This window comes from Mirounga leonina, unplaced genomic scaffold (genome assembly GCF_011800145.1).
Source record: "Mirounga leonina isolate KUSES-001 unplaced genomic scaffold, KU_Mleo_1.0 Mir_150, whole genome shotgun sequence".
Lineage (NCBI taxonomy): Eukaryota > Metazoa > Chordata > Mammalia > Carnivora > Phocidae > Mirounga > Mirounga leonina.
In genome coordinates, this window is record NW_023270374.1 from 37,314,888 (window position 1) to 37,336,117 (window position 21,230).

At 41.5% G+C, this 21,230-nt stretch overlaps 1 protein-coding gene and 1 pseudogene across 7 annotated transcripts in view; one reads left to right on the top strand and one right to left on the bottom strand.

Moving 5' to 3' along the window:
- The window catches only part of NCOA3 (nuclear receptor coactivator 3), a 132,419-nt gene that overhangs the window by 106,646 nt on the left and 4,543 nt on the right, over nt 1-21,230 (top strand). For 4 of the 7 annotated variants that reach the window (XM_035006496.1, XM_035006495.1, XM_035006498.1 and 1 more), the window contains 12 exons: nt 2,582-2,722; nt 3,002-3,149; nt 4,108-4,499; nt 4,674-5,542; nt 6,958-7,093; nt 8,560-8,754; nt 9,132-9,371; nt 9,471-9,597; nt 10,809-10,980; nt 17,288-17,581; nt 18,684-18,797; nt 20,044-20,266. In XM_035006496.1, coding sequence (XP_034862387.1) covers nt 2,582-2,722; nt 3,002-3,149; nt 4,108-4,499; nt 4,674-5,542; nt 6,958-7,093; nt 8,560-8,754; nt 9,132-9,371; nt 9,471-9,597; nt 10,809-10,980; nt 17,288-17,581; nt 18,684-18,797; nt 20,044-20,266 — 3,051 coding nt within the window. The remainder of the gene's footprint in view (nt 1-2,581; nt 2,723-3,001; nt 3,150-4,107; nt 4,500-4,673; nt 5,543-6,957; nt 7,094-8,559; nt 8,755-9,131; nt 9,372-9,470; nt 9,598-10,808; nt 10,981-17,287; nt 17,582-18,683; nt 18,798-20,043; nt 20,267-21,230) is intronic. The other 3 variants (XM_035006499.1, XM_035006500.1, XM_035006501.1) reach the window with 3 other exon arrangements.
- LOC118011578 lies at nt 811-1,796 on the bottom strand (annotated as a pseudogene).

Sequence of the window (21,230 nt, forward strand, 5' to 3'; positions counted from 1 at the left end):
GTCATGAATGCTTTGCATGGATTATCTCTTATGTTTCTTATGCAACTCTAAGATTCACTAAGACCCCTGGCATTTGTGTTGGGTATATTTGACACTTAAAATCCCTCAAATAAATAAAAAATAAATGTAGAGGCACCTGGCTTTCTCTCCAAATAGCATTTCATATCAGAAGTTAATATTTCTTTCTCTAACTTTAAACCCATTTTTCATAAATAAGTTTTCAAAAATACAGGTAATTTAATGAGAATTACTGGGAGTAATTCTTAATGTCAACATGAGTTTCAGTTTTTTTTTTTTTTTTAAGATTTTATTTTTGAGAGAGAGGGAGAGTATAAGCAGGGGGAGCAGCAGAGGGAGAGGGAGAAGCACGTTCCCTGTTGAGCAGGGAGCCTGACATGGGGCTCGATCCCAGGACCCCGGGATCATGACCTGAGCCGAAGGCAGACGCTTAACGACTGAGCCACCCAGGCGCCCCGTTTTGGAGAGGTTTTATTCTCTGTCCCTGATGTAAACTTTTTCTGAGCATCTATTTTGTGTTTGTCATCTGGCTCTTGGAGCTAAGCTCAGGGGAGGTGCTTGAGGATAGAACATCCTTATTCTGGGCACAGTGCATAAACATTTACTCTTTTCCTGGAATACATTTGTCCCTTCTTTGTAGGGTCGTCATCTAACCCCCCCCCCCTTAAGGTTTTTTTTAAAAAATATGTCATTAAAGGTCTGAATTTGAAACAGATTCTTAGACTGGGGCCTCTGTTTGTCAGCTCATTTGCCATTAGTGCCTTTGTCATCCCCAGTAGCATTTTTAGAACTCTATTTTACCATGTGAAGCTGTCTGAGTTTTCCCAATCCAAACCTGCTTTTCTTCAACATTTTAACTTTTTTGACAAACACATCATGGAGAGGATAAATAGATTAGGAGAGATATAGAATAGCTTTCCAGTCTGTTTGGAATTAAATTATTGACTACTTCTTGTAAGTCATTTGTCTGTACCTCTTGGGTCAGGATTTCTATCACCTTCCTGATTTGGGGGACCCTGTTGGTGCTGAGCATAAAAGGTCATCTGGATCTGGGTATTGCATTTTTTTAGTAAGGCCTGTGCAGAATAGACAAAAACAACCATTGATAGTCTTGACAGTAACATGAGCTTTCAATCATAGTCTGACATTTTGTGACGAGGGAGCATATTTTGTTGTGGATATGCATGTCCTGAATGTTGATCACACAGTTTTTGCCCAGGGCATCCTCAGTAATTATTTTGAATTTTTAAAATGTGACTTCAACATTCTGCAAATCAGCAAGGCTCACTTCAAAAGCACAACTCTTCAGGCCATCAGAGGCAATTTTGGTCCCTTTGACAAAGTTCTTATGAATAATGTTTTTGGATTATTCCTTATATGGAGCATAGCTGGTACTTTCTCCTCATACCACTCTTTCTTTGACAGTGGGTCAACTACTTTCTTCTTGGCTCCTTTTTAAAAAAATATTTTTAAATTTATTACTATTACTATTACTTACCTACTTATTTACTTACTTACTTACTTACTTATTTATTTATTTATTTTTGAGAGAGAGAGAATCTTAAGCAGGCTCCACACCCAGCGTAGAGCCTAGAACTAGGCTTGATCTCATGATCCTGAGATCATGACCTGAGCCAAAACCAAGTTGGACGCTTAACCGACTCAGCCACCCAGGCACCCCTCTTCTTGGCTAGTTTTTGACATTTTTTGTAAGGTGTTTATTCTTGCCGTCTTGCCCTGATACTGCTCAGAAAGTGTGGAAAGGCATAGCTGTCCATTTTTTAAGGACCATCTTCATGAAACCTTTTATTTCATAGCATTTTTTTTTTTAAGATTTCATTTATTTATTTGACAGAGAGAGAGAGACAGAGAGGGAACACAAGCAGGGAGAGTGGGAGAAGGAGAAGGAGGCTTCCTGCTGAGCAGGGAGCCCAATGTGGGGCTTGATCCCAGGACCCTGGGATCATGACCTGAGCTGAAGGCAGACGCCCAATGACTGAGCCACCCAGGCACCCCTTCATAGCATTTTTGAGTTGTATAAATTGTATAGTCAAATACACTAGTTGTCTCTAGTGTATTTGATGTTAAGCAAAAGTCAGAAACTTCCAGAATTGTAGAAATGAGTATTTGGTTAACCGTCCTGATTTAGATTTTAAGTGTCCAAAAATGCAGTCACCTCTCAGATGGAAAGAATTGTTCCTGCTAGCTGTGTAGGCAGGTATTTTCTTAGTCTTCAGATGTCAAATGTCTTCAGATGAACAATTTTAGTGGTAGGTGTTGTTTTTTCCTTTAAGTGAAAATGAACCTAAGGTTATCTGGACACGTCATATTCTGTACATTCAGAAAGTAAAAGGAGTTTTGTGATACTCTTATGTTTTGTACAGTAGAACATTTAATGTAAGTGTCTTGTAGGACTATGTCCTTAAAAAGAAAAGTTCTGGATATAGCAGAGAAAGTGGAGCAAAGATTTAGTGTCTTTATTTTATTCTTCAGCACTATGCCATTCATGTGCAACCAGTAAATACTGTGGGTTGGATTTAAATCTATATTTTCTGTTTAATAGGAAAAGTTGTCAATATAGATACAAATTCACTGAGATCCTCCATGAGACCTGGCTTTGAAGATATAATCCGAAGGTGTATCCAGAGATTTTTTAGTCTTAATGATGGTCAGTCATGGTCCCAGAAACGTCACTATCAAGAAGGTAAAGAATTTTGAGTTTGATTCTTGGTCTTGTTACTGTGTTTGTGTACCATAAAGCATTAAGTATATACATGGCCATACATGGCTGCTTTTGTGTGGGGGTTGGGAAAGTGATTCTTGAGCAGTCTTCTTTTAGCCTGCTTATAATTTTGGTGCAGGTCCATTCTTTTCACTGGAATTTGAAAATGTGGCACTTGAAGTACATTTCCTTTCTCTCCTCTCTTATATGTATCTATTTTGTCAATTGTAGTCACTAGTGATGACGTATTTTCCCCAACAGCTTATATCCATGGCCATGCAGAAACCCCAGTGTATCGATTCTCATTGGCTGATGGAACCATAGTGACAGCACAAACCAAAAGCAAACTCTTCCGAAATCCTGTCACAAATGATCGGCATGGCTTTGTCTCAACCCACTTTCTTCAGAGGTAATGGTAAATTACTGGGTCTCTTCACATTAAATGCAGCAGTGTTCTCAAGGTGCTTTAGTATTAATTTAGAAAGACGTTGGATTTGCTGAAGTGAGTTTAGATTCCTGGATTGTTACACTTATTTTACTTACTTATTTCTTAAAGATGTTATTTATTATTTGACAGAGACACAGCACGAGAGGGAACACAAGCAGGGGGAGTGGGAGTGGGAGTGGGAGAAGCAGGCATTCCACTGAGCAGGGAGCCTGATGCAGGGCTTGATCCCAGGACCTTGACATCATGACCTGAGCCGAAAGCAGACACTTAAGGACTGAGCCACCCAGGCACCCCTTATTTTACTTACTTTAATGTGCTGCCAAAGCGAGCGTATATTTTTAAGATTATATTATTATGTGAAAATGAGGATTTGTTCATTAAATAATTACTTCCTAGGAAAGCTGGGGAATGGGAAGGCTAGTGGATAAAAGAGCGTAAAAAATCTGACTACTGCTGTTACCTTTCATTTCTGATATGTTTACGTTGCTTCTAGTGACTGAATTTGAAATTTAAAAGTAGACTTTAAGAAAAAAAGATACTATTGCTGTTGCTAATGGTAAATGCGCAGCACATGGAAGAGCAGAATATTTATGCGTTAATTATCTTGAGTAATTTGCAGTTACCTCCAGGTCAGCCCCTCGAGGTGTGGCAACTGTAGTAAACCCTGCTGTGAGCCCAGCTACCATAGTTCTTGGCCCTTCACGGTGCTGTGCTTGTGGTCACTCATTTAAATTCTGTGGCATATTAAAAAATACGTTACTGGGTTCATAACTGATCAATATTTAGATTGGAATTGACACTAAGTATTGCCTAGGAAGTTAAACTCCTGGGCACTTATTTCATCATTTAAAAAAAAAATGTGAGTGCTTTAATGCATGCCTGTAATATTTTGGTGAAAGTTTGTCCTCTTTCTTTGCAGGGAACAGAATGGGTATAGAGCAAACACGAATCCTGTTGGACCAGGCATTAGACCTCCAGCAGCCGGATGTAACAGTTCGGTAGGCGGCATGAGTATGTCGCCAAACCAAGGTTTACAGATGCTGAGCAACAGGACCTATGGCTTGGCTGACCCCAGCACCACAGGGCAGATGAGCGGGGCTAGGTATGGGGCCTCCAATCCCATAGCTTCAATGAACCCTGGGCCAGGCATGCAGTCACCATCTTCCTACCAGAACAGCAACTATGGTCTCAACATGAGTAGCCCCCCACATGGGAGCCCTGGCCTTGGCTCCAATCAGCAGAACATCATGATTTCTCCTCGTAACCGTGGGAGTCCAAAGATGGCCTCACATCAGTTTTCTCCTGTTGCAGGTACTGGTGTAGGCATTTCCTTTTCTTTATTTCTTCTTCCTCAGTAATTCTTCTCTTCTTGCTCTGTTGTAATCCTTGTAAAGTTTGTTCATTTTATAAAAAACTCGAGTTCAGTGACATTTTTGTTACAGTATCCAGTAGTTAATTCTTTCCCTTATTTCTCTCCCAATCCAGGTGTGCACTCTCCCATGGGATCTTCTGGTAATACTGGGAGCCACAGCTTTTCTAGCAGCTCTCTGAGTGCACTTCAAGCTATCAGTGAGGGTGTGGGGACTTCTCTTTTATCCACTCTGTCTTCACCAGGCCCCAAATTGGATAACTCTCCCAATATGAATATGAGCCAGCCAAATAAAGTGAACAGTCAGGATTCCAAGAGTCCCCTGGGCTTGTATTGTGACCAGAATCCAGTGGAGAGTTCAATGTGTCAGTCAAATAGCAGGGATCACCTCAGTGACAAAGAAAGTAAAGAGAGCACTGTTGAAGGGTCAGAGAATCAGAGGGGTCCTCTAGAAAGCAAGGGTCATAAAAAATTACTGCAGTTACTTACCTGTTCTTCTGATGACCGGGGCCATTCCTCCTTGACCAACTCCCCCCTGGATTCAAGTTGTAAAGACTCTTCCATTAGTGTCACCAGCCCGTCTGGGGTCTCTTCTTCCACCTCCGGAGGAGTGTCCTCCACATCGAATATGCATGGGTCACTGCTGCAGGAGAAGCACCGGATTCTGCACAAGTTGCTGCAGAATGGGAATTCACCTGCAGAAGTAGCCAAGATTACTGCAGAAGCCACTGGGAAAGACACCAGCAGTACGGCGTCTTGTGTGGAAGGAAATGTCAAGCAGGAGCAACTAAGTCCGAAGAAGAAGGAAAATAATGCACTTCTTAGATATCTGCTAGACAGGGATGATCCTAGTGATACACTCTCTAAAGAACTGCAGCCCAAAGTGGAAGGAGTGGACAGTAAAATGAGTCAGTGCGGCAGCTCCACCATTCCTAGTTCAAGTCAAGAGAAGGACTCTAAAATTAAGACAGAAACAAATGAAGAGGTAATTTGTTTTTCTCTATTCCAGCTTAGTCATTGTGTTTAATCATTGCATATCTGTGTTAGAAAGACCATGTGTTATATGCAAAATCTTATCTTCTGTTTTAGGTTTATGTGATAGAAGTTACCCTTGAGCTGTCATTTCTTTATAATTTTTTGGGCATCAGTAAAGTGCATTTTTATTTATTTATTTATTTATTTTAAAAAGATTTTATTTATTTATTTGACAGAGAGAGAGACACATAAGCAGGTGGAGTGGGAGAGGGAGAAGTAGGCTTCCCGCTGAGCAGGGAGCCCGATGCGGGGCTCGATCCCAGGCCCCTGGGATCATGACTTGAGCCGAAGGCAGACGCCTAACCGACTGAGCCACTCAGGCGCCCCAGTAAAGTGTATAATGATGGAAATACCAGATGTGTGTGTTTTAAAATGTGACTCGTTAACTCGAACCAGTTGGTAGCCAGTTTGAAAATTTTCATGGAGGTTTTTATTGTTGGAATGAGCAGATTGGGTCTTTTAAAGGGATAGTAGAAAGAAACGGGGGAAAAAAATTTGTATTAAGTAACAGATTTTGATTTGTACCTAAAAACAAATTCGTACTAGGGGCGTCTGGCTGGCTCAGTTGGTTAAGCAGCTGCCTTCGGCTCAGGTCATGATCCTAGGGTCCTGGGATCGAGCCCTGCATCGGGCTCCCTGCTCGGCGGGGAGCCTGCTTCTCCCTCTCCCTCTGCCTGCCTCTCTGCCTACTTGTTCTGTCTCTCTATCTCTCTGTCAAATAAATAAATAAAATCTTTAAAAAAACAAAAACAAAAACAAATTCGTACTATACGTGATTTCATTCTATATAAGGGTTTCCCATACTGCTTGAGGATCACTCTTCTGGGAGACTTCACCTGAGAAAATTAAAGTCTTGGGGGAAGGCTTACTGTTAGGATGTCTGTTTAATTTTGTTTAACCTAGTGCTCTCCAAATTGTGGACCAAGAACCGTTTTTAAGACATGCCTATGAATCTCTTACTGAACGTCAGCTTGTTGCCTTTATTATTAATCACACTTGTTTTTTGAAGGTAGGTGTAGAGGCAGACCTCTCTGTCAACTAATGATCCTGACATTAGCTGGAAAATATCCTACAGTTTGAGAATTAAAGTTCTAGTGCAGATTAAAAAAATGCCCCTTCGAAAGCAGTTCCAAACCCAGAGAATTTATTTCAGTACACTGATCTAAGTTTCAAGGAAGAAGATTTGGGGGTAGGGGTCTTAAGAAGCCAGACTTTAAGTTGGACATTACTGTTTTAGGTAACTATTGTATTTTACTTATTCCCATTTTATTTGTGTTCTTCTGATGAATATGTTTATACCTATGTATCTAGTAATGTTAATTAAAAAAAAATTAACACAGGTTAATTAAAGAATTTTTTTTCCAGGGATCTGGAGACTTGGATAATCTAGATGCTATTCTTGGTGATCTGACTAGTTCTGACTTTTACAATAATTCCATATCCACAAATGGTAGTAATCTGGGAACCAAGCAACAAATGTTTCAAGGAACTAATTCTCTGGGTAAGAAAGAACTAGGTTTTATTCTTGCTGCCTTTTAAAAGTTTCTGCACATTTGTATGTAGTTACCCCTTGAACAACACTGGTTTGAACTGCACGTGTTCAGTTACACACGTAGGTTTTTTGGATAAATACAGTACTGTAAATGTATTTTCTTACGATTTAAAAACAACAACAACAACAATAAAAAAAAACCCCCAAAACCCAAAACAAAAAACAAAACGCAGGGCTTGAACTCAAACCCTTGAGATCAAGACCTGAGCCGAGATCAAGAGTTGGACACTTAACTGACTGGGCCACCCAGACACACCTCTCATGATTTTCTTGATTTCTCTAGTTTATTTTAACAATGTAGTATATAACACACGTAACATACAAAATACATGCTAATTGATTTATTGATAAATCTTTTGGTCAAAGTAGGCTATTAGTAGTTAAATTTCTGGGGTCAGTAGTTATATGGACCATGTGTTGGGGGCTCAGTGCTCCTAACCCTGTGGTGGTGTTCACGGGTCAGCTGTACTCTTACAATAAGATGGGAATCTAATTAGCATTTTTAACTTCAAAATACATATCGTGCCTCTCAGGTTTTTTTTTTTTTTTTTAAATAATTCATAGTGCATATGTTTTAAAAAGTTTCTTGGACATTTTCCTGTTTCTTAAAATTTCCTGCTTCTAACTAATATGCCAGTAATCATGGAACTTCTAGGAAAATGTTTGTCTTTGGTTGCTCCAGATGAGTAGTAGCTACCAGAGCGTGTATTTTTGTTAGGCACAGAGACTTGAATTAAAAAGCAGCTAAAACTGTAGATTGAAACTTCTCCTGTGACACTTGTGGGACCTTGTCATTTAGCTGTGAGTCTTCTCTTCTTCTGGTGTGTGCTGGTTCTCCCCCAGCCTCTCTTCCACAGCTGTGTGGTTTTCTCATTCATCAATTTAAGAAAGGTATACTGCAGGTATTAAAAATTCACAGTTATCAGGAATGGTGGTTACTCACTTTCAGTGGCACCATTTCCTAAACTGAAATGGGTAGTCCGATCAGTCAGATAGATTGGAGAAAGAAAAAAGTTAGGGGGAAATACCACATTTCATTCCTTGTTTGATTAGCAGGCAACTTCTCTAGTTACATTTAATTTTAAATTTTAAACAGAATCCACTTAAGTACATATAGGGAAGAACCTCTAGGAGTTTGAACATTGATAACATTTTCAGTATTAAGTGAAGCAGAATATGAATGACCGTGTCAGGCTGTGGAAGAGTACATCAGCCAACACTGGGACTCTTGTTTCTACTGTATTTGGAATATGAGGATTTTTTTCTTCTTTTTGTTTTCTTCTGTACTTAGTGTTTATTTTAGTAAGGAAGACATTCTTGTGTGGGTGGTATTGGTATTTATGTGCTGTGCTTGGTTACTTAATGTACTGAATCATCAGAGGATTCTTACGTATTGTGCATCTGTGTTTCAACAGGTTTGAGGAGTCCACAGTCTGTGCAGGCCATTCGTCCCCCATATAACCGAGCAGTGTCTCTAGATAGCCCTGTTTCTGTTGGCTCAGGTCCTCCAGTAAAGAATATCAGTGCTTTCCCCATGTTACCAAAGCAGCCCATGTTGGGTGGGAATCCAAGAATGATGGATAGTCAGGAAAATTATGGCTCAACTATGGGTATGTTATTTTTAATCAGTACTTACGATTAAAATTTTCTTTTGGGTAAAGCAAATTTAAAATACTTAAATCCATTTAAATAATTTGGATTAAATAATAGGTTTTTGAATAACAGTAGCATAATATTTCTTTCACGAGTTTCCTTAATTTATTCTTCATCTTGGTTATTTTAAACTTTCAGGGAAGCTAGTTGAATACGTGGCAACAATTGCCTATCAAAAATGTCTTAAAAAATAAATGTCTTAATAGTTGGCCAGCCCTGTTCTTCGGAATACAGCACTTTTTTGGTCCAGTTTGCGTGTAATTAATGACTGTACTTCTATAGGAAGGATTTTAGTGTAATATGGGAAAGACATAATCATTTCTACCTGTTTTAGGTGGACCAAACAGAAATGTGACTGTGAATCAGACTCCTTCCTCAGGAGACTGGGGCTTATCAAACTCAAAGACCAGTAGGATGGAACCTCTGAGTGCCAACTCCATGGGAAGACCGGGAGCAGAGTGTAATGCTTCCTTGCCCAGACCTGCAGGGGGCAGCTCGATGCCCACCTTGCCGCTGCGGGTCGGCAGCGTCCCAGGGGCGAGACCAGTGTTGCAGCAGCAGATGCTTCAAATGCGTAAGCATCCCCTCCGTAAAACAAAAGAGATCAGACGATTTGGGGTCACTTTTGCTGTTGCCTTCTTTGAAAACGCATCCCCTCTTTTTCTTCCACCAGGGCCTGGTGAGATTCCCATGGGAATGGGAGTCAGTCCGTATGGCCAGGCAGCGCCATCTAACCAGCCGGGTTCCTGGCCAGATGGCATGTTGTCCATGGAGCAGGGCCCTCATGGGACTCAAAATAGGTGGGGCTTTGTTACGTGACTCTGTTGAAAATGCTAGCATTGGATTATCTAGACAAGGGTCAGAACACAGGAGCAACCCTGAAAGAGAATGAGGAAAACTCACTGTGATTGAGGTGCTTGGCTGCCATCTGGGCGTTTCTTGTCTGTGTAAAAATCGAGGTGAGGCAGCAAGCCAGCGAGGGAGGAGACCGCCTCATTGTTCAGCTGTCAGGACCAGTGAGTGCTCAACCTGGAGAGGGTAGATGACCACCAGTTTGAGAAGATAAATGGTGTTCAGGGGGTGAGCCTCAGTTTTCTGGCAGATTAATTTTTAAGGATTTTGATAATTCTTTTCTAAAATTATTTAAAACATTTCAGGGATGGTGAAAGTGAACTGTAGCACTCTGTTTTTGTGAAAGAAAGATGTGGATTTTGTCTGTATTTCATTTTTATTTAGCTTGGTCAGTAACTCATTTGCATGAAAGAAGCCACCTGTAAAAGTCAAGTGTAACTTGAATTCTTTAATTAAGCAAAGAAAAAAATCGAGCTATTGAGTAGACAGTGGCATAGCTATGTGAGTTTATTAGCTTGAGTGCTTCTCTATTCAATGGAGAACAAATAGTCTCATGATGGAATTTTTTTCTGAGGCAGAATGAATATCTGGTTCTGTGTCCTTCTAATATGTTGGAGGACTGTGGCACCTTACTGTAGGTGTATGGAGTTTGTATTATACTTGTTAATACGTGAGCTCTGTGGGCCAAGGATAACAAAAAGTTATTTTGGCAGGTCCCGGGTTCAGTTTGCTGATAGTTCAACATTTCTGTGTTGGGTTTTTTTTTTTTTAATTTTCCTGGTCCTTTGTTGATTTCTTCAAGTTAACAAATAGCGTAACTACTACCACTTCTATTCTTGTACTAGCCCATCCCCCTCAGCCTCTGCTATCCCCTCACATGTCTGGGGATCTAGTAGTTACATTTTGGTGGTGGGATTGTAAATTAGATATGTGTAAGCTAGATGTGGTGGTTGTAAGATGGCCTGGCTCAGTTTAAAATTGTGGGCCTTCAATTTAAGTTGGTGCCATTTGCTCTTCTCTGTTACTTGGTTTATTATTTGTACTCGTCATATTTAAGTTATTACTGTGTATTAAAAATGTGCGTGGTTACTGTGTGTGTGTGTGTGTGTGTGTGTGTGAGGAAAAGCAGCATTGACATTGATTGCAAATCTCTTTTTAGGCCACTTCTTAGGAATTCCCTGGATGATCTCCTTGGGCCACCTTCTAACCTAGAAGGGCAGAGTGATGAAAGAGCATTGTTGGACCAGCTGCACACTCTCTTGAGCAACACAGATGCCACAGGCTTGGAAGAAATTGACAGAGCTCTGGGCATCCCTGAACTTGTAAATCAAGTAGGTGGCACTAACACGGAAATGGAGGTGTATATGTGCACGCTCTCAAATGAGCATGTGTGTGCGCACATCCATGAAGCCACGCACGTGAATGCCTGTCTGGGAATCTTTCCTGTTAACTTGAGTTACATCACTACATTCATGGAGGCCAGTGTTAAATTTAGAAATCATATTGCCAGCAGCCTACTGTTTTGTAAAGCTGTCCAATTTTAGGCAGCTATAGAAATGATCCAATAAAATTTTCTATGCGGTTTTATTTATTTATTTATTTAAAGATTTTATTTATTTGACAGAGACAGACATAGCGGCGAGAGAGGGAACACAAGCAGGGGGAGTGGGAGAGGGAGAAGCAGGCTTCCTGCAGAGCCAGGAGCCTGATGCGGGGCTCGATCCCAGGACCCTGGGCAGATGCTTAACGACCGAGCCACCCAGGCGCCCCTTCTATGCAGTTTTAAAAATGCTGTTTTTTACTTATGTTAGTTGAATCCTCATTTTTATAATTAACTCTTTTTACTACCTGGCCAAGCAGTGTATACTCTGAGGAGACAAGCTTTTTTTTGTGTCAAACAAAACCCAGTTACAGTAGTGAATATGAAATATGAACATCTCAACAATAGCATCTCTCATTCCCAGTTACCTGTGCAGCCTTATGAAAATATGTCATTCACAAACCTATGTTTTTGAAACGGAAAGAACCGTTTGTGTGGGGGGGCAGTGTATAGGTACGTACTCAATGATAATTAAGCAGGATTCTTAGGGGGTCACACAAAGGATCATACTCCTCTGTGGCAAGCACTGCCACGGAAGTTTGTAAAGGGTGGGTGGGAAATGTAGAGCAGTGATGATGTATGTCTCTAGCAATACCATTTTCATGCCCCTGGCGCTGAAGAACGGCATCTCACGTGGCTGAGGGTGGATGTGAGGGCTACACAGAGACCGATAAGCTTGAACTACCCCTTAAAATTTTATTTAAGCCGGAAAGAGCTTTCTCTGTTCTAATGATAAAATAGTTAATGATCATTATGTAAAATCTGGCAATGACAAAAAAAAAGTACATATTAAAAAAAAAATGAAAAATCCTCTTTAATCCCTCAGTCATCTTTTTAAATTTTTTATTTAATTTTTTATTTTTTCATTTTTTAAAGTAATCTCTACGCCCAACATGGGACTCCCAACTCACAACCCCGAGACCAAGAGCCACAAGCTCCATCCACTGGGCCAGCCAGGTGCCCCTCAGTCATCTTTTTTTGTTTAATATATATGTCTTTAATTTTAATAGGCATGTAGTATCTACTATAGAGAACACTATTTAACCAGTACTCTACTGATGAAAGTTAAATTGTTTCTAAATAATTATCATAAACAATTCTATGAATTACTCCCATCCTGTTCACTTAGTTTTTCTTACCTACAGTCTGAGAGAAAGGTTGATTGGGTTAGAGAGAGTGTATATTTTAGAGTTTTGTAGGTGGTTTTCCTAAAGGATCATACAGCTGCTTTCCTACACAGAGGCTGAGGATTGGGGTTCCTCACCCTCACAAGCACTGTGCTGTGGCCCAAGTAGATGAAAGACACAGTGTGGACAAGCAAGTGATGAAACAAATACTGAGCATGATTATTCTTTTAAATCTTTCCCAGTCTGATTGGCAACAAAGATGCTTGTTTTATTTTTATTTTTTTAATGATTTTATATTTAAGTAATCTCTTACACCAGTGTGGGGCTCGAACTCACAACCCCAAGATGAAGAGTCATGTGTTCTTCTGACTGAGACAGCCAGGCACCCAGAGGTGCATGTGTATGTGTGTTTGTTTGTTTGTTTTTTCCGAAGAGGGAGAGAGGAGGAGGCTGGGAGGAGCAAAGGGGAAGGAGAGAGACTCTTAAGCAAGCTCCACGCCTAGTTTGGAGCCCAGTGTGGGGCTCGATCTCACAACCCTGAGATCATGACCTGAGCCGAAATCAGGAGTTGGAGGCTTGACTGCCTGAGCCACCCAGGTGCCCAAACATGCTTGTTTTAAATTGTATTTTGTTGATTTGCAAGACTGAACATATTTCATGTTTTTTGGTCATTTATATGTTTTAAAAATAGTTTCCTGATGGGGTTTTTATCTGCAACAGTACTTTATGCAAGTTTAGTTATTGACTTGTTGATTCTTTCATTGAACAAGTATTTGTCTTTTGTATGCCAGTTAGTCTTTTTTTAGAGGCTGAGGGGCAGTAATGAACAAATTAATTTCTGCTCCCAAAGCTCAGATTGCACTGGAGCAGGCACACATCAGGCAAGGAGCCACCCGGATGGAGGCAGACATGGTGTGGTGGAGATCAGCACGAAGGGCCTGTGTCACAAAAGGACCTTTTCTTAGGGTGTCAGCATTTTTCTCTAATTCTCTAAATTACTTTCTCTGAAATAATTTCTTCTATCTGAGCTGTGATTTGAAGGCTGTTTACTTGTCTAATATATTTGAATAGTTTTCCCAGTTTCTTTTTAGTGGGGGCTTGTTGTAGTCTTACTCTTTAGTTTAAAAATGTTTGTGTTTTCAAGTCCAGAATGATGAGATAAAGAATTACTGGGGACTGGGGTGAGTGGTCAGGAAAGCTTTTTTTGGGCAGATGACATGTAAGGTGACATTTGAAGGATGAGATGGAGCCAGCTCGGCAATCAGCTAGGGGAAGAATGTTCCAGAAGAGGTACAGCTAACTCAGAGGCCTCAGGCAGGGAAGGGCGGGGTTCTACCAAGCGACTGAAAGTCCGTGAGAGCAGAGAGGGATTTCTTTGAGACGTCGATGGAGAAGTAAACGGAAGCTGGTTCCACAAACCATCTTATGGAGTCTGGAATTTTTCTGTTATATTGGGAAGCCATGGAAGATTTTAAGCTTGCTTTCCTTTTTTGTTCTAGTTAATTTTTATTTTTAGCCAAGTAACCTGTGTTTCAAACTGTAAAATGGTACAAAAATAGACTTTTTGAAAAATCACACGCATTTGCCCCACTCAGAGATAGTGAAACTCAAACTATTTGGGGTATATTTCTAAGTACTATGAGTATGCAGCTATTCTTCTTCAACTTCAGTCTGTATCTGTTGATTTCCTGTTACGATAGCTGACTGCATTCATTTTCCCTTGTCTGAGAACCTCGGGGTCAGGTATGCTCTGGAATTCAGGAATTTTTGGATTTAGAAAGGTAAAATGGTGCATATATGCCATTTATTTTGTGGTACCCCTGGTGTAGTTTTGAGCAAAACTTGTCATTTTAGACATGACGTTAAGTGTATTGGGCCCTTGTGTGTCTGAAAATATCTTTATTGCATCCCTTGCATGTCTGGCTGTGTATTAAATTTTGGGTTGAAAATAATTTCCTCTTAGAATTTTGAAAGAGTTGTTCCACAGTTTTTTGGCGTCCACTGTTGCCATGGACTCATATTTCAGTCTGATTCCTGCTCTTTCGTGTGCGACCCATTGATTGTCTCTGGAATTATTCAGGAACTTTTTCCTTCTAAAGTTGCATGAAACCTTATCATGGTGTGGGTCTTATCTCATTCATTCTGCTGTATGTCAGATGCACAGAGACTCCTTTTGGTTTGGGGGTATTTTTGTGTATCGTTTCTCTTCTCTCTTCTTTTTAATTTGTGAGTTTTAATTGCATTTATTGGTAATGGGGCTGAATGTCTTTTTCTTTTAAAAAAAATTTTTTTTAGGGTTGAATATTTCTAAAGCTTATCAGACATGTCATTTGGTATCATTTCTTTAATCATTTTATCTCCTGTATTTTCTTACCTCTTTGGGATATCTATTGACATGTTGGGTATTACACTGAATCTGTGTTTTTTAATCTCTATTTTCCTTGTTTCTGAGTTACTTTTTACTTGTTTGTGTCCCTTTCATGTTGGAAGCTTTCACCATCACATATCTTGAAATCCTTGACTATCTTTTTATATTTAAGTATGATGTATTAAAAAGAATCAGTCTTCACTGAAAGTATTTGATGGGGGGGCTAGCCCTTTTATTTCAGGACTCCCCAAATTGCAACATGTGGAGCTGTTACCACCTCCTCTTCTACTCACACTGTATAGTTTTCCTTGCCTGGGAATTTTAAATTACCTGGTTGCATTTTGGGAGCTGGGCTGGGAGGCAAGTTGATGATACCAGAGTGTTAAGATATAAAATATAAAAATTTTACTAGAAATTATAAATAAGATTTCCTGTTTTCAGCTTCTGCTTGCTCTTACCTCTCTGCTCTGCTTGGTGTCCCAGAACTGAGGTAGTTGAGGGAGTAAGTAGGTAGAAGGTATAGCTACATGGCTATGCAGAATTGGGGAGCAGGTTAGGGGCTGGGAGGTAGCTGCTCCCCTGCTCTCTACTCAGATTCCTAACCAGCCACGTTTGAGCACTTTGCCTGACCCTCTACATCCCCAGTGGAGTCTGTCATTGGCTCCGTGGGAAACATTTGCTTGGGTCTTACATGTTTTCCCCTACAGGCACATGGATCTCAGCTTCTCTACTTTCTTGAGTTGGTTGCTCCTCTCTTTTTCTGTCTTGCAAACGCCTGTTGAAATACTTTGTTGCCTTTCTTATTCTCATTGCTTTGTGGATAGATGCTACCTTTCATTTATTTATTTTAATAAATAACTTTTTAAAAAGATTTTATTTATTATTTGACAGAGAGAGAGACGAGGAGAGAGGGAACACAAGTAGGGGGAGTAGGAGAGGGAGAAGCAGGCTTCCCAAGGAGCAGGGAGCCCGATGTGGGGCTCGATCCCAGGACCCTGGGATCATGACCTGAGCTGAAGGCAGACACTTAGCCGAGTGAGCCACCCATGCGCCCCAGGATACTACCTTTTAAATTCTTTGCTATTCCTTTAGTAGAGTTAGCAAGAGAAAGGAGGTAGACATGCAAGGTTAATCCATGTTTAACTTACAGTATGATTTACTTTATAGAAAGAGATTTCAGATTCCTTTCTGGAGAAGGGAATTAGAATGATGGGACAGAGCAGATGCATAGAACCATTTACTACAAGAGTCCAAGAATGTGTCTTGGAGAGGGTCATAGCAGTGGAATGGAAGAAGGGAAGGCTGTGTGATACGTCATATGGAAGAAAAACTGACAGGACTCGGTGGACTGTGTGTGCCTGTGTGTGTGTGTGTGTGCACGCACACGCTTGGAAAGGGAGAATGTGAGGAATCCAGATTGCTGGCTTTAGTTCTGGGCACATGGTGTTGCCATGTTGCCATGAGGGGAGGATTGGAGGAAGATCCGGGTCTTTTGGGGGAGGGGCTGTTGGGAATCATGACTTGTTTTTTCTGCGCGTGAACTCCTGAGATGCCGGTGACATCCAGGTGAAGTTGTTAAGCAGGCATTTGCGTAAGCAGAGTCAGAACTCAGAGACACTTGAACTGGAGACGAGTTTGGCCGTTGTCGCTAGTAGATGAGAAGACCAGAGTAGAAGATGTAGCTAGAGGAAAGAAGAGGGGCCTAGGACTGAACCCTGATGAATGCCTACCATGCCTCCAAGGAGAGGTCAGAGAGGTGGGGAAATCGAGGGTGGGGTCACTGTCACAGTGGGGTGACGTGTGTTTTGGGGTGAGACTGTTGCCTGCACACATACACTGTGTGCCCGTGGATAAGAAGGTAAAGGTGAGCGCAGTACCTGACAGGCTTTTCTTGTCTCAGTGTGGCAGGCTCTTCACTCCTTCGGAACATTTGTTTTCACTGTTGTTCTGTTACCTGTTCGACTTTACTGCATACATATCCTTTGCATGTAGAGAAGTGATGCCAAGCACATAGCAGGCACTTGATAAATACTTGTTGAATGAATGGGTTTCTTAATAATCCCTCCAGCCATACAAATTGTAGTGGACGGCCACCTTTAGGTTTTATTTGTACAACTAGTAATACGCTTCGGGGGATATGAGATTATGTTGATTTCCCCGGTCTCTTCCAAAATCACCTCTGATCACCATCAAAATATTCCTATACTAATTATATGAGAATTGATCACAATTTTAGTTAGTTTTTTTATACTTGGCTTCGGAGGTCTGTGTTGGTACAGAAATCTGGTCTGGAACAAATAGCATTTCTCCAGGTACTCTTTGTCTGTGTGAGACTGTGCTAGGGACTGGGACACATTTGTGAAAACATGGGTCATGGTCTGTGTTCTCATGGAACTTCAGACAATAAACTTGATTTTACTTTTGGAATTCTGTGGCATCCTTGTTTGCATGTATTGACTTTATTTTTTACCTTCCTTGGAGCATTTGATTTCTGTTGCTTTCCAGATGTACTTTACTGTTCATTTATGTGTTTGATGTTTAAGGGACAAGCTTTGGAGTCCAAACAGGATGCTTTCCAGGGCCAAGAAGCGGCAGTAATGATGGATCAGAAGGCAGCATTATATGGGCAGACGTACCCGCCACAGGGGCCTCCAGTGCAGGGAGGCTTTAATCTTCAGGGACAATCACCATCTTTTAACTCAATGATGAATCAGATGAACCAGCAAGGCAATTTTCCTCTCCAAGGAATGCACCCAAGGGCCAACATCATGAGACCCCGGACAAACACCCCCAAGCAGCTCCGGATGCAGCTTCAGCAGAGGCTGCAGGGCCAGCAGGTAAGCAGCCTCGAGCTCGCCTCAGCCAGACACGCCTTCCCTCTGGCTGCCTCCTGTTTGATTGGTTGTCAGGCTTTGTTCTTCAGGGCTTTTGCCACTGCCTCTCTCTCTCTTGCCATCTCACACTTTTTTGTTTTGACTTTTGTGTAACATTTGTTTGTACAGGTAGTTCCTTGTTAGGGAGTGGTCCTGCTGGAATTGGTCAGGTCCTCCTTACCTTTTGATAAGATTATTCTATTGTACAGGTTAAAAAGTGAAAAATGTCCGAGGGGATGGCACTTGGGGGAGAAAAGTATTTTTTGATGGCTTAGAGGTAGATGATTTCTATTTTTAAAAAAGTCCTTAATATTCATACCAGATACTTACTGATTTGAACATTCTTTTTATGGAACCTCTGCTTTCTAGATGTTTTATAAAACTTCAACTCTCTTAATATTCTAAACTAGGAGTTTGCTTTTTTATTGTTTCCTTAATCTCCAGCACATCTTTTAAAATTTAATTATTTATATTGTTTATGTCTTGGGTATGCTGAGTTATTAAATGTGGCAGAACCGAACCATATAAGCTGATGAATGAGTGAGTGTCAGGTCCAGTGAGCCAGAGACTTCTAGGGTATTAATACTACTAAAAGTCAATGTAGGTACTCTGCAAAGCTGTGTTAGTACAATCATGGTATCGTTTTACTTTTTACCACTTCTTTCCACTAAAAGTTACTTAGGAAAAGCTAACAGAAGAGGTAGTTTATTTAGTGTTGGTCTGAGCAAATTAAAGCTATTTCCCTAATGGCCTAAACAATCCCACAGAAAATCTGACTTAATGAATCCTTTGAGTTTCTGTTGAAGATACTCTTTAAGCTGCAGATTTATATTTTTATTTTTCTTCCTGATGCCAAACAATAAAGCTTCATATGCTTGCCAAGGACTTTTCAGCCTGAATTTTTTGAAGTATGGAAGTATACTGGTTCAGTGTAGATGTGACTTAACCAGGTTAATGTGTTGGAAGTAGCATCATGATCTTACCGGGTGGTGCTGAGGATTTAGAAAGCTGTTTGGGGCTCAGTGACACGCTCCACTTGCATCCTAACCAACCTGTCTCTCCCCAGTTTTTGAATCAGAGCCGTCAGGCCCTGGAGATGAAAATGGACAGCCCCACTGCTGGGAGTGCTGCCGTGGTGAGGCCCATGATGCAGCCCCAGGTCACCTCCCAGGTGAGGAAAGTGAGTCTGTCCACAGTCACTCCCGTGGGCCCTGCACAGGGCCTGGTCCGTACTTGGCCCTCAGTAAATGTATGTTGAAACACAGCAGTTCCCAGTTTCTTGTGTAAGAAACCATTCCTTGCTCTCATCACACTTCCTCTTCCATTCTTCTCTCTTGCTGGTGATGAGGAAGAATCAGGAGGGGAGGCTCTTTTATTAAAACCATGGATTCGTGTTTTTTTAATTAATTCCCTTTGTGATTTGCTGTGTTGTGAAAACAGCTGACACTTTTTCGGGATTTAAAATAATAAATCTGTAAACTTTTCTTTGTTTCTGGGTTATGAAACTATATGCTCATTGGTAAAATATGAGATTGTAAGAAGAAAAAAGTAAATAATACATAATCCGACTCTCAAGGACTATCTCTGAGATGACTTGTTTCCCATAGTGGGAAGGATGATGTTCAAGTTTTCTGTACCTCCAGCTCAAGGTGGAGACTGTCCTAAGGTATTTTCTTAATGTGCACGAGGCAGATGACCACACAAAAGTCCTTTACTGTGGTTGGAAAGACTGTTCATAATGATTGTAAAAACAAACAAAACATCCCACTCTGAAGCGCCCAGTATTTGCTGTCTTAGGCCTGCTTGGAAGTACTTTGATAATCCGACATCTTGAATAAGCTGAGCTACGATGCCCTCCAGAAAGATAAAAGTTTGCTTTTTGCAGTTGCTTTCTCCCAGCTGATAGGGCCCAAGTCAGCTTTTTGGTTCTGTGCTTTGACCATGTTACCTCCTGAACTTCCAGACAGCTGCTCCTAATCCTCCATCTCTGGTTTCAAAAGCTTTCAGAGACTATACAGGCCCTTCTGGGGTAGACTCCTGTTTATTGAGTATAACCCCGTTCTTTTGGCGGGCCCCTCCTCCCACCCTCTTATTGCTGTCCTTTTCCATCTTGTAGTTTTATTTCATAGTTTCTGAAAAACTTGTCCTCAAATTCTACCCTTAAATGTTCTCTCACTTTGAGGAATGTTTTCAGTGTGAAAGTTTGACAGCTTGCCCAAACAGTTTCCAGGGCTCTGTTCTGCACCCCGTCTGCCCCACCTAGCCACGATGCCTTTACCAAAAGGAGGATTGTGCATTTTTCCTTTTGTAGGAAGAAAGGCATTGGGTGTTTTTCTCTCCCGCCTAATGTATGGTGGTGGTCCCGTGTGTATGAATTGGCTGGTTCCTGCTACGTGTGTGTAACTGCATTCTTCCTTGGGTATTAGCAGGGTTTTCTGAACGCCCAGATGGTGGCTCAGCGCAGCAGGGAGCTGCTGAGTCATCACTTCCGACAGCAGCGGGTGGCCGTGATGCAGCCGCAGCCGCCGCAGCCGCAGGCCTTCAGCCCGCCCCCGAACGTGACCGCCTCCCCCAGCATGGATGGGGTTCTAGCAGGGCCCGTGATGCCGCAGGCTTCTCCCCAGCAGTTTCCATATCCACCAAATTATGGTAAATTTTGATGGTGAAAATGGCTTCCCCAGAGTAACAGATCTGTTGCACGTTAAACGCCAAATAGTACTTACTCCCTTTTTGTCATTAACTAGAAAGATAGAATTAATTAAAAATAACAGAACAAGGGATGGTGACCAATGAGACTGACAAGGCACAAGTAGAGGCCAGATCAGACGAACCCTAGAAGTCTTGAAGAGTTTGGTGTCATTCTGAAGGCGGTGGCAAGTCACTGAATGTTCATAGATGTGTTTAGATTTGCACTGGGGCAAGGGCACTTGAGGCCTGTGAGGCACCTGCATCAGAAGGACAGCAAGGAGAGCAGGGAGAGTGGAAGACGGGAGGACAGAGCACCCCAAACAGGAGACGATGCTCTTGTAGTCAGAATGGAGAAAAACTGGTTGGTCTAAAAAAAACAAAAACAAAAACAAAAAAACCCCCAGAAGTGGTTATTGTAGTGCACAGGTGATTGTAATCCTGGTAGATGATCTGTCAGAGTGGAGCATTCCCCCCCCCCCCCGGTCTTTTTTTTTCAGCTCCCCACTTTCTTTTTTTGGAAGAAAGCCCCCCGGTTTCTACCCCCCTCCCCCCCCGCCCCAGTATGTCCCAGTATATCCCAGTCTAGTTGAACTCTACAGGCTTCGAATGCTTGGTCATGTGAGTGAGAAGAATGCCATGTGGGCTTTGGGGTCCTTTCCTTGGTGACTTGGGTATATTCATTACAGTAGTGCAGCTTACATCTTCAGGTCAGTCTTTGAGAGATTCCAGGAACATGATGGGAGTGGGGATAGAGTATCTTTTGGGGAGATTACATTTTAGGTGCACGTCTGCCAGCTGGGGACAGAGGGACAGAGTGATGTGAGTAGCATGAGGTGGAATCCCTTTTATACAGAAATCTCCGTGAAGTAACAGCTCTTCAGGTGGTCGAGACGGTCTGCTCTGTGCGGTAAGCCCATTCCTTCAG